At 41.7% G+C, this 11831-nt stretch overlaps 1 protein-coding gene across 7 annotated transcripts in view; it reads left to right on the top strand.

Annotated features, from left to right (window-relative positions):
* Positions 1–4368: 4368 nt before the first annotated feature.
* st18 (ST18 C2H2C-type zinc finger transcription factor) overlaps positions 4369–11831 on the top strand; it is a 41020-nt gene continuing 33557 nt past the window's right edge. For 5 of the 7 annotated variants that reach the window (XM_085930621.1, XM_085930620.1, XM_085930619.1 and 2 more), the window contains exons 1-4: positions 5386–5512; positions 5635–5737; positions 5894–6074; positions 6930–7016. In XM_085930621.1, coding sequence (XP_085786747.1) covers positions 5900–6074; positions 6930–7016 — 262 coding nt within the window. In that variant the 5' untranslated portion in view covers positions 5386–5512; positions 5635–5737; positions 5894–5899. Of the gene's footprint in view, positions 4505–4863; positions 4975–5385; positions 5513–5634; positions 5738–5893; positions 6075–6929; positions 7017–11831 lie in introns of those variants that run through there. The other 2 variants (XM_085930616.1, XM_085930617.1) reach the window with 2 other exon arrangements.

Genomic DNA, 11831 nt, shown 5'->3' with positions numbered 1-11831 from the left:
ATTTGGGCCAATTATTTTTTTGGTGCTGTATCTAGTAAAACATTCAAGTTACTCCCCCCCAACGCAAGGCTCCTCTGTTTCAAGTTGGCAAATTCTTTCCACATGAAGTTGAATCGAACGGGTAATCCTTCCAAATATAGACACAAGTGTGGAAAATAATTATTCAAATAGCTTGTTGCACAAATCACGTTAATGTAGCGCGTGACACCGTTTTTGATTCCCCGCTGCGAAACAAAAGCAAACATTAAAAACGGCCTTGTCTTATATTTGTAATCTGCCGGCTTACGTTGACGAATATATACGCAACCGATACAAATAGTTTTGAAGTGTCTGGAAATAGGTGGGTGATTCCAACTGGAGGTTTTCTTTCTTTTTTTTTTTTTTTTGCAGCTGCAGCGTGGTGTCGAGCAAATGACACAAGCTTTGATGGCTTGTATAGCTTTTTGAGATGAGCCTCTTTATGCCCGCTTGCCGCGCCATTATGGCTTTGTTGGAAAGCTTGTTTACCTGCTGATAACATACACTGGTGGATTCGGGAGCAGCCATCCAAAAATCTGCTGCCAAAGTCACTCAAGTCTCATTGTGCCGCAGCAAGGGGGAAGAATGAAATGTTTACGCGGAGGGGAATGCAAATGCTAAATGTGAAATCAAACTATGGGACCAATAAGGGATCAGAATAACTTTGCCAGGTTTTATTTTTAGCCCCCTGGTTGCAATGCTAGATTTGTGCAACTCTCTCTTTCGTTTAGCTTCTGTGCAATTGGCTTTGCTCAGTGGCTGAAAAGACTCTAAAAACTGCAAAGTTCTTTGTTTGCCCCAATAAAACAAAATATCTCCTGGGCCTGCTACTATCTAGGAGGCGTTTTATACCCAATTCAAATTTGATATCTCTTTTTCTATCTATTTACATCACTGCTTTCATTTACTAAACACCAGAAAGGAAAAACAGCCCAAAACAACTGGTGGTTACAGAAACTGTAGTCCTGAAATTTTTGTGAATCGTGGTAATGTTGAAAATCATTTCCAAGGTGACTGGGAATTCTTTGAATCTGTTGGGTGTGTCATCGTGAAATTTTAGGTGAAAACAAATTGTGGAATTGTTGGAATGAGAGAAATAATCATTCCTGTAGAGTATTTTGAAATGGGAGCGGTAGACTCGGTTGAAAAAGAAGAAGCGTGTCTAAAAGTGAGGAGAAAATATCATTTTGTTTCATGCTATTGAAACGATTCATCGATTTTCAAAATAATGATCTGAATTTGAAAATCGATTCGTTGTTGATTACTTGTTGCACCTCTCATCTCGAGTAGCAATAATGGATTCACAAATTTGTTCTAAGACATCATTTTACTACCAGCGACATCAAATCATCCGGTAAAATAGCCCGCAGATAAAATACTTACATTTTTGCTTTCCGTCAGTAAATTCCGGAGCCATCGCGCGGGTCATTTAAAAATGCAGCGTGGCGTCGGCCTTCATTTGAAGTGTGAAAATCAAGCAGTTGAAACCAACTGAGACCCGCCTTCATCTCGAAATTGAGATTGTCTCGCACAAGACACGCTACTAGCTACAATCAATCGTATGCTTCCAATTGAGATACAGAGAACGGGACGAGGCTCCATCTGGCGCCAACCTGACGATAAAACGCCATCAAAAAACGGATCAAAAAGCGCCCCGGCTCATTTGTGATACCTCACTCTAATAGGCGGGGAAAAAAAACCAAAGGGGTCAAGGGATACCCCCTTTGCTTGGCGTCATAAAGGAGCTTGGCCAGACCTTTGTTAGCCGAGCTTTCCCCGAGCAGGCAGGTCTCCAGGGGGCCAGCAGGACCCCACAGACGGGCGTCTAAGGGGGCCAGGTGACCCTGTCTCCGAGGTTAGCAGGAAACACTAAAGAGGGATGGGCCGCGAGCTGAGGAGCCACCGAGTGCGAGTGTGCAAGGCTGGTGATGGCAGCTGTCAATGGTTTGGAAGGAGAAGCAGACAGATTGTGCGTTCTGTTGGTGCAGCCAGTTCGCCACCTGGCAGGCTTTTCCTTGTTAGAACTTCTTGCTGTTTCTCTGCTCATCACACAAATGTCGTTCCTCTCATCCGCCGTCGCCGGGAGAAGTTGGATTTGTCGGAGTGTTTAACGCCGATTGCTCACTTGGGCAATTCTTGCAAGTGAGAGCCGGCCGGGTAATGCGAAGAATCGCCGTTGATTGAGAGCTGTCTCTGACCCAAAAAAAAAGTCGTTTTTTTTTTTTTTTAGGTTCAGATCAACAAAATTCAGAGATACTGAACATGGTGTGCTTGTATTTGAATGTAGTTTTTTTGTCTGAATATTTCTTGACAATAAAATAGTTCCATTTCAATGATTAGATTTTTGTCGTTACATTCTAAATGTAAATCTTATCGTTTTGTTTGTGCATTGTTTACTTCTAAATGAAAGAAAACATCTGTGGAAAAAAGTTACTTGCAATGTTACGAGATAAAAAGGATCCATTATTTTTTGTGTCATCGTTTGAAAAACAGAAAGGGGGATCATTATCCTAAATTTGCGGTTTGAAAATCGTCGGGGTCGGCGTCAGTGGAAAAAAAAAAAAATCCTAAAACACAATTTCATTTCAACAGTCATTTGTATCCATGTATAATTAATTCCTCGATAAATAGCGACTGCTTTCCGAACGTCGTTCTCATTATTTTACGACAAGGTATGCTTTCCGAGTGATACGAATATGAACATTGTGCTACTAGTTGAACTGTGACTTGTTTTTAATTTACTTAAGAGAATTTAATCTGTTACTTTCAAATCCTATCATAGTGGTAAACACCGCTCCATGTTTCAGTTGAGTGGCGAAACAGGAAGAGCTTAAAAAGTACATTTAAAAATCAAATTTGGCAGTCAGTTCTTGTTCCAACAGGATTAGAAAAAAAAAATAATAATAAAATAAATAAAAGTCTTTCATTGGATATAAATATATGCAAAGCGAGTGGTGTGGTGATCTGGGTGCCAGAGGTGGCGCTTTACTCGGGATATTCTGGCTTGGGCCTGTAAGGGACATAAATTAACATGAATTAACACATGCATGCAAAGAAAATAATTAATTCAAGTTATCAGTCACCTCTTCCCTTCCAGGAATCTGATTGACAAGATAAAGTAACGTGCAAACTGCTTTTTTTCAAAAGCTTAACAGCCTGGAGCGCCCCTCCTATTTAGTTAGTCATTCCCTCAGTATCACACCCGGAATCTGTCATTTCACAATTCTCTCCCCGAATCCATATGTGCCGCTCGCACCGCTCGGCTGCAGCGACTGCCATGTAAGCGCGTTGACACGGCGGATGACACCGTTCACGTCCAGCATTCACTTCCATATACAGCACGCATCTGAGGCAGACGGGTCAAGAATATGGTACATTCTGTTCCCTCACCATTTTTGCTGCTCTTGCGCAATGACAGCAAATTGATACTATTCTGCGCCGTAGAAAAAAAAAAATAATATATATATATATATATATATATATAGATATATATATTGAACAGTTTTCTTTTTGTTTCGGTTCCAGTGATTATTTGTATGTTTGAGTGCGGCAAATCTGAATTTGGAGTGTTGTGCTTTTTACTAAGGTGTTATAAGAGAATGTATGCTGGTGAAGTTGTGCTCCAATAATTCCTGTTTCTTCATCTTTCAAATGTACACCATCACTAAAACAACACGCTGCCATCTAGCGGTTAACAGTGGAATTACACCTAAATGAGAATTCGAGTTATCAAACGTACCCATTGAAATGGCGGGATTGCAACTGCCCACCATTACATTTTTAACCACATACATAACAGTTTAGGAATCATAACAATAATATTCCTCTCTCATAAAGAAGGCACAAATAACACTTGTGAATGTACAGTCATAAGTGAAAATACAAATTTAAGAAGGTCCTCATTGCAGCACCCTCTTCAAATGTATTAGAAAGTGTTTTACAACTTGAAAAAAAAACTAAAACTAATGTGTGATTCTAAACCTTAAGGAATGTCACTCTTGAATCATCTCAAGGTAAGTAAAATTCTTTTTTTTTTGGGTCATATATTAGAGCAAGTCCAAAGTGTTTAAATTATATATTTGAATTTGCTTGAAAGAACTCAACAACAAAATAGTGTCCCGATGAGTTTAGTCTTTAGCTCGCACAAAAGTAGTTCTGTTAGTTGCCGACTCGGTGTCAGTCGGTCCCGGCCCCGGCCCCATGTGGCTCTCACCGTTCGGGCCTTGCCTGCAAAGTGACTGCAGCCGGGCGGGCGGGCGAGCACATGGCACATTGTTCGCAGCTCTCCCCCCCACCCCATCTCTGTGAAAAGAGTTATGCTGTCTGTTTTGAATGGACAGCGTTTTGCTTTGTGTGCGCCACCAAAACAGAGGGCAAAGTTAGTCAGCAACTTCTGATTCTTCAAACCCTCTTTTTTTTTTTTTGGGTGTGCGCAAGTGTGACACAATACTATACACTGTTATTCCAACCCAATGGCGCGCTGAAGGTAAGAACGCTCCTCTTCCACTGGCTACAAAAAGTGTACAAGAGACTGCCATATGTGTATCTAAATATATATCTATATATTTATTTATGATCAAATTGTTGTCATTGGTTTGCTTCCAAACAAGTACAATGATCACACGGGGTTAGAAAGTGCGCAACAAAATGCCAGAATGCGACTGCCGCTGAAATATTCATACGCTTTTTTTTTTTTTTTTTTTTTTTATCTGATGTGGTTTTTGCCCGCCAATCCCTGGCACTTTTCACATTACCTGGAGGCAAACGGTATATAGATTTATACAAGTTATTTACAACAAGAGCCAAGCCATTCCTCTGGAAACTAGGCTGCAGATCAAAGGATTGTTTTGATCTCGGTTTAGCATATTTGTTTAACCTAGCCAGTGATTCTGAAAAGTGCACCAGCTTTTCGGTGATACAGCAGAGCACCCTTTATCCGTCTTTTTCTTCTGTTCGGTAAGGATTTAAGTACTTTCTGTATTTATGAGACAACTGGATTTGCCAGCTTTTGAAATGTAGTTGCCCACTGCTAGCAGTCTTGGCACTCGGAAATAGATAACTAGGTATGTTCCGCCGCTAATCCTGATCGGCCTTGTAAGTATTTGTGGACTGTACCGCGCTCAATTAGGGCATAATGTGCTATTTTTATTTTTCCTTTACGTTGGATTAAATGTGAAATGTTTGTTTTTCCTCCACGTTTCCAGCTTCTGTTGACTGTTTTTTGTTTTTTTGTATTGTTTTAGGACTGCACTTGAAAACAATGTTGAAATGCTCTCTAAAAACAGATGCCGGGCTAATTTCTGGAATGCTTATACACACAATGCCTTCATTCTTTCTTAAGATAAGTTAAATTCCGACTCTAGGAGATAATTGTCAATGCTAGTTTTATATTTTCCCCCATGTTTTCTCTCAAAAGTATTCAAACGTGATTTAGTCAGCCATGCTATTTGGTTAGCACCGCGAGCTAATAATGGAACACGCTACAGGAAGAACGGTCAGTCCAAACCAAATAAACGTTTTTTTAATTGTTATTGTGCATTTTTAGCTGTATCAGACAATTACTGTAAATTTGAATTTCTCGTTCCATGTTTTTTGTTGTTTTTTTTTTTTTCCCAGAAAATTCCACCAAGATGGCGGCCTCTCGTCACGTTGCTAATTAACGATTGCAGCACACCGAATTTGTGACAATCACAAAGTTATTTGAAAAAGTAAAACCCAGGTGAGAAACTGGCTTCATTTGCAAAGTGCCTGCCTAGCTTTACTTTGGGTTTTGGGAAAGATGAGCGCAGGTTTTTTTGTGAGAGCCAAAAAAGGGGGGCAGATGGCTCACAAGGGGGATAAACCTGGGAAGTCATGCTGTAAATGTGTTCTACAGAAAACAATGAAAGGAGCGGACAAAGCGATTGTGGCAAAGTCCTTTGGAAAATGGCAAAGCGGCTCTCCGAGGTCTAGGACCGTGGAGAAGCCGGATGAGCTGTCCGAGGAGAGCGAGGACGAGAAGCCATCCAGGTGTACCCGTGAGGACCCTCAAGTCGGCGAGAAAGCAGCAGATAAAAGTAGCGTATCTCTTCCACGCCCCCCCGTTCACGCCGCCGCGTCCCCGAGCTTATTTTGTCTTGAGGCAATTTTAATTATTACTGCTGCCACTTGTTTTGTTTTTTGCTGTTTTGACTCTCTGGCCCGCCACATCCGGCGAACAAACAGACCACATTGTTGGGCAGGGAGAATTCCTTTTGGAGGCAAAGTGTGTCTCAGATGATACCGCGCTGCCAGGAAAAGACAAAGCAAAAAATAGCAAGCACAAAAACAGTCACAGGTGCTTGGGAAAAAGAGGCAAGCGAGTGAATGGTCACCGCGGTCCCCGGGAGGTCTTTCAGTGTTAGCCAGTACGGTGGGTGGACTTCTGACAAGGACGCTGGTGCGCAGCCAGGTGGAGTATGTAACTGAGAATGCGCCTGTTTATTCTTTTCACATGCTAATGCGGCTCCTGCGCGACTCGGAAAAAGCCGCAAAACTTTTCCTCTGAGTTAACATTTGTTGTTGTCGTAATAGCTGCTCTTGTATCACAGCGGTGGGTTGATTCAAAGGCTCCCCCGCTCGCTCGCCTTTATGGCAGTTCTTGGGAGGGTTCCAAGGGACGGGGGGATGAATAAATTCTACTGTCCGTCATGAAAAACATACACTTGCACGGAAAAAAAAACGGTTCATATATTTGGCTTCTACACCCGTGAATACAAATTTAATGATTGCATTCTGTTTCGCACAGAATTGTCAGAGGAGATCATTTTGGCCTAATTTTGGGACACCTACATTTCACTCGATTTTTTCCCCCTCATACAATCCTGATATTTAATTTTAAAAAAATAATCCTTGAACGTACAAATGTTGGCCATTTTTCCTATACACTATAGGTGATCCGGGAGTTATGATGGCGTACGATAATTGGTGGTTACAGACTGAGATCGTTTCCAGCGTACCAGCCAACCACGGGACTCAAGGTAAGGCATTTTTCTCTTTTATTACTGTTTCTCATTTGATTGTTTTATATTCATGGCCTAGAATTTTTCATACAAATACTGACAGTAATGCAGTTGGTCTATAGAGGGCGCTTGGGCACTGCCCCACCATAATCACCCCATTATTTTCGTTCATAAAAGGGGAGTTTGTGATTTTCAAACGTCTAGCAGGATTTGAATGTTGCCTCTTTTCTTTCCTCCCTACCAACATAAAACAACAACATACTGTCTTTGACCAAAGCCACACCCCTCACTGCTACGTTGCTAGCATGACTACCTTCATCTATCTATCCATCTATCGGTATTAAGTGTAATATATATTGAAAGGTGAAAGGAACATTTATGACTCCATTATAGCATAGCCTCTAACATTCACACGACAAATGTAGCGCCTTACGACAAGATGGCCTCCCACCAGGAGCCTTTCTTTACCTTCTAGTACAAACCGTCTAAAAAAGCCAGCCATCTGCACTTCGAGGAACTCTTCTGCATAGCCATTAAAAAAAAGAAGAAGAAAAAACCGCGCCGTCTCGAAGGACAGCGTTCCGATTTCAGCCTCTCTCGCCTGCATTACTGGGTGCTCATTGTAATTATAAGGGAGGAGTGTTGCCAAGCTAGCGCGCGGGATGCCAGGTGCACGCTAACCATCGCCGAGCGCTTTTTAAACAACTCCTGTCTGTATGCGACTGCGCCATTAGTTCACTGCAGCTTTCAGTCTTTTTTTTATTTTATTTGGAAGATAGTGGACGACTTTACTGTGTTCCATTTCCCCCCCCCCCTTCTTAAGCCTTCTTATAGGTTATGTGACTGCTGTGTGAAATTGTATCCCAATACTGGCACTGCATCCATGTGAGGGAGTCTTGTAAAATAGCTTTACTTAGCGCCTTTTTTTTTTTTTTTTCTTCTTTTGCTGGCATTTTCCGAACATAGCGAAAGCACAAACGCCGTCCGTGATCGGATTAGCCTTTCGACGAAATGATGTAACTCTTTGTGTGTCTTGTGTGACACGTAGGTTTTTCCGTCGAGGCTTTAAGTTCAGTGGTCATCGTGTCAATATACGTATAATCCATCTGTACAATAGCTGACAGCTCAAGTTAATCGCACGGCCGCAGATCCTGCCTCGGATTCTCGAAGGTAGACGAGGCGTTTAATTTTTCAACTTTGCTTGTGTTCCTCCGCAGCGAGATAGAAATTGCATGTGATGAGTGTGAAGCGTGTGAGCTACCCGACGCCAAGCGCGGCTCCAGCTTTTGCACCCGAGGCCATTTTCGCTCTACGGCGTCGCAAAGGTGTGTCGAGACAAAAGCGCTAATTACGCAATTTATGACGGGGAATCTGCGAAGCCATCTCCGCATATCACGCCTATTTACATTTTAATTATGACTATTACTTGTTTTTTTGTTTAGGGGGGAGGGGGAATTGTGGCCACCGCCAGCCCAATCCCTCCCCGGCACAAAAAAAAATGTTTTCCACCGGCGCTTTAGATGCTTGTTTATCACTTTTAAATACCGTCATCTTTGCTGAAATCCCCTCTCAAAAGAACCTTTCACTTGCTGGAATAAATTCAAATTAAAATTTAAATCCCTCTTTGCATTTCTTCAGCCTTTTTTTTTTAAATAGCTGCCTCCTTTTTAGAAAGCTGTTTATGTAGTGATCTGCTCATAATCCAGTTTGTTTCTCAACAGCGGAAAACACATACACACACACACACACACACACACACACACACACACACACACACACACACACACACACACACGCACACAAATCGTATTATCACTATCTTGGAGAGATGATGCGAGAAATCAGGGAGTATAAATGTCTGAGGATCTGCGCAAGTTTTCAAAAGTTGCCAGGCTTAAGGACGCAAACCAAAGAATACTTTGAGTTGATAAAGATGTCGGAATACAAGGCCCTTTATTTGCACTCTTTCGGTAAACGCTGCAGTGGTTTTCATCCGTGATATGTCGTGTATAATGTCGACGGATAGCCCCGGTGACACACGATTAGAAGATTAAAACCGCCGTCATCTTTCTAATCTGACGAGGTGGTCACCTTCCGGCAGCCGGCAATAGAAGAAAAAAAAAAAAAAAACAATATCCAATCAGAAATGTAACAGGCGGCAGACGTTTCCACGCGGTGCCATTTTGATGAGAGTCCATTTCAGATGGCGAGTGAAGGAGGCCAACGGGGGGAATATTTAATTTGTGGGAGCCCGATTGCAAGTATTGTTTGAAAACAAATGACAATTGTGTCTCGGGAAAGTTAAGCAAGATGAAAACAAAAGCAAAATCAATGAGCGCCCCACGATAATCACTCGGAAAAGCCAAGAAACTTAGTTGATAATCAGTTGCTTTGTTTGCTTCAAAGGGCATTTTTCCGTAATCACAAAATTGCAAATCGTCATCAGCATTGCGCGTGTACTTATGCACGTCGTGTGTTTTGTGCTTAAGACACGACAATTTTTCTGAATCCTTGTTGAAGATTTGTTGCTATTGCACTTAAAATATTGCGCAGCCACACTGCCTTTGAGATTATCTACATTTTGTACTTCCTGGTTAATCTCATCCCTATCCATGAAAATAATCAAAACACAACTTCTTCAACTTGAATTTCCATCTACCATTCAACAAAATGTATCCTGGGTCTGCTACTTGTGTTTAACCATATATATGACAGTTGGTTTTTTTTTCGTATCGCAATTGCAATTTTCGAGCACTCGCGGGACACGCGAGAGGCGACGGCAAAGCCTCGCCATCACTTTTGTGTCTAGACACACGATTACGGCCAGCAAGGTCATTACCCGCGCGCACATTAATACACACCTGTTACCATTGTCTCCCCCGCTCGCGTTTTTGGCCCAACATCTAAGCTGCTATCTGGCCTTTAAGAGGCGTGTCTGCTTTCATTGTGCTCCCGCTCGAGTAGAAAGAGATGGGCCGAGACCCCCAGAGACGCCGGCCGTTGCGCACGTCGCCGCCCAGTGACAATGAGTCGCTGGCCTGTGAACCGCAAAGCGCCAGGCGTTGCCACGACTGACCGCTCAGGCGCTGATTTGTCTCATGTGAGCGTTTGAGGGCAGCACAGACCGATTGGTGAAAGATGTTTTGGATTAGTATCAGCAAATTAGCATCCTTTTTTTAAAATTATTATTACAATGTAGCTTTTTAAAGCAATAACCCAAAAAACAGATGAGATGTCCCGCAAAAATGTCATCACGCCACCTGTTGCTAGGCAGAATTTAAATGGAGCACTTACATCACGCCTAAAAGTCTAAGAGAAATATATTTTAGGTTTATACGTATGCATGTTAACTTCATAAAAGAAACTGCGGCTAGCTAGTTCATATAAAAGTTGGAAAAACAGCGCCCCCAGCTGTTCTACATATTTATTTGTCAAATTGGTTTAATAATACGAAAATAAAGTTATTATCATGTAAATAGAAAGCACAAAACAAATCCATTGTTGATTCCACAAATGTATGACTGCTCTGTATTCAATATAAAAACAGACAGGAAAAACAGAGCCATCTGCTGTTGATAATTAGAACACTACACATTCATTTTGCAAATAATGATGTAGATAAAAGAGGTGCACAGAAAATTGATTTATACACAATTTTCTAAATGTTTGCCTACTCAATATTAAAGCGGACGTCTAGTCAAAAAGTTTCTGGGATTGACGTTGAAGTGCCTTCGGGCATCACAGCTCAACTGTTTTCTTGGGCACTTTGACAGAAATGCGCCATCATCTCTTTCTTTGCATTCATTTTTTAGTTATTACGATGTGCATGTGAATGACAATAAAGTCAAAGTCTAATTTGTAAATGTTTCGGGGGAACAGTTTGGGGTTCTTATTATGTTCCAATTGCACAATAACGTCCAAAAAACAAACGATTGTCTGTTAACTCACTGTCAACTTCATATCTTTGACGTCTATAACCGTCAATGGCACTGAACGAGTTGAAGATGTAAAAGGTTGCGGAAGTGTGTTCAAAGGACACAGGATCAACATTTCGCGAGGTTGCTGCCGGTCACACATGAACGGGCCCGAAGGGGACTGCTGGGACGTAATCTCATCGTTAGCTTTTAAGTGAGACACGCAGTGTCGTGATCCCCGTGGAAAAAAAAAAAACAACTACTGAAGAATATCTCTTTTTCCAACTGACATTAACATAAAGATATAGTTGTGAGTATGTGTGTGTGTGTGTGGGTGTGTGTGTGTGTGTGTGTGTGTGTGTGTCCTGCAGCCATATCAACATGTATTTATGTTGGCGTCCTTCTATTTGCATATGCAAATACGTGGGGTTTTTTTTTTGTTGAAAGAATTAATTCAGTCCTTTTATGTCACTTTCCGTGGCGAACAGGCGGCATGAAGAGTGGCAACAATGAGGCTTGAAGACCACCAAGAAAGATGCGTTTGTGTCACATTAGCGCCAGCATTGACGTCTGAGATTAAGCACAGTTTAATATAGATTTTGTACACATTGTCACGATTCGACGCAGCCGTGCAAATGCGCTTTGTTTGAGCGTACGGGCTGCCACATGAAATTTGTTTTGCCGTAGAGTTTTGCGAAGTGCGCCGTGAAGTCGCTGAGGAAGTGAGCCGACATCCGTTTTGCAAATGACCACTACTCTCTAGTTAATGTCAAATATAAAAAAACAGTTTGAAACATTGATACAATCTTCAAATAGAAAAAAAAACATTTGCCATTTACTGTTGCCGGAATGGATTAATACCATTTCCATTCATTTCAACAGGGAAAGATGACTTGAGATATGAGACCACTCTGGCTGT

This window comes from Syngnathus leptorhynchus, chromosome 14 (genome assembly GCF_054491065.1).
Source record: "Syngnathus leptorhynchus isolate UIUO chromosome 14, UIUO_Slep, whole genome shotgun sequence".
Classification (NCBI taxonomy): domain Eukaryota; kingdom Metazoa; phylum Chordata; class Actinopteri; order Syngnathiformes; family Syngnathidae; genus Syngnathus; species Syngnathus leptorhynchus.
The sequence above is the reverse complement of the archived record's forward strand: the minus strand, read 5'-3'. Positions and strand labels throughout refer to the sequence as shown.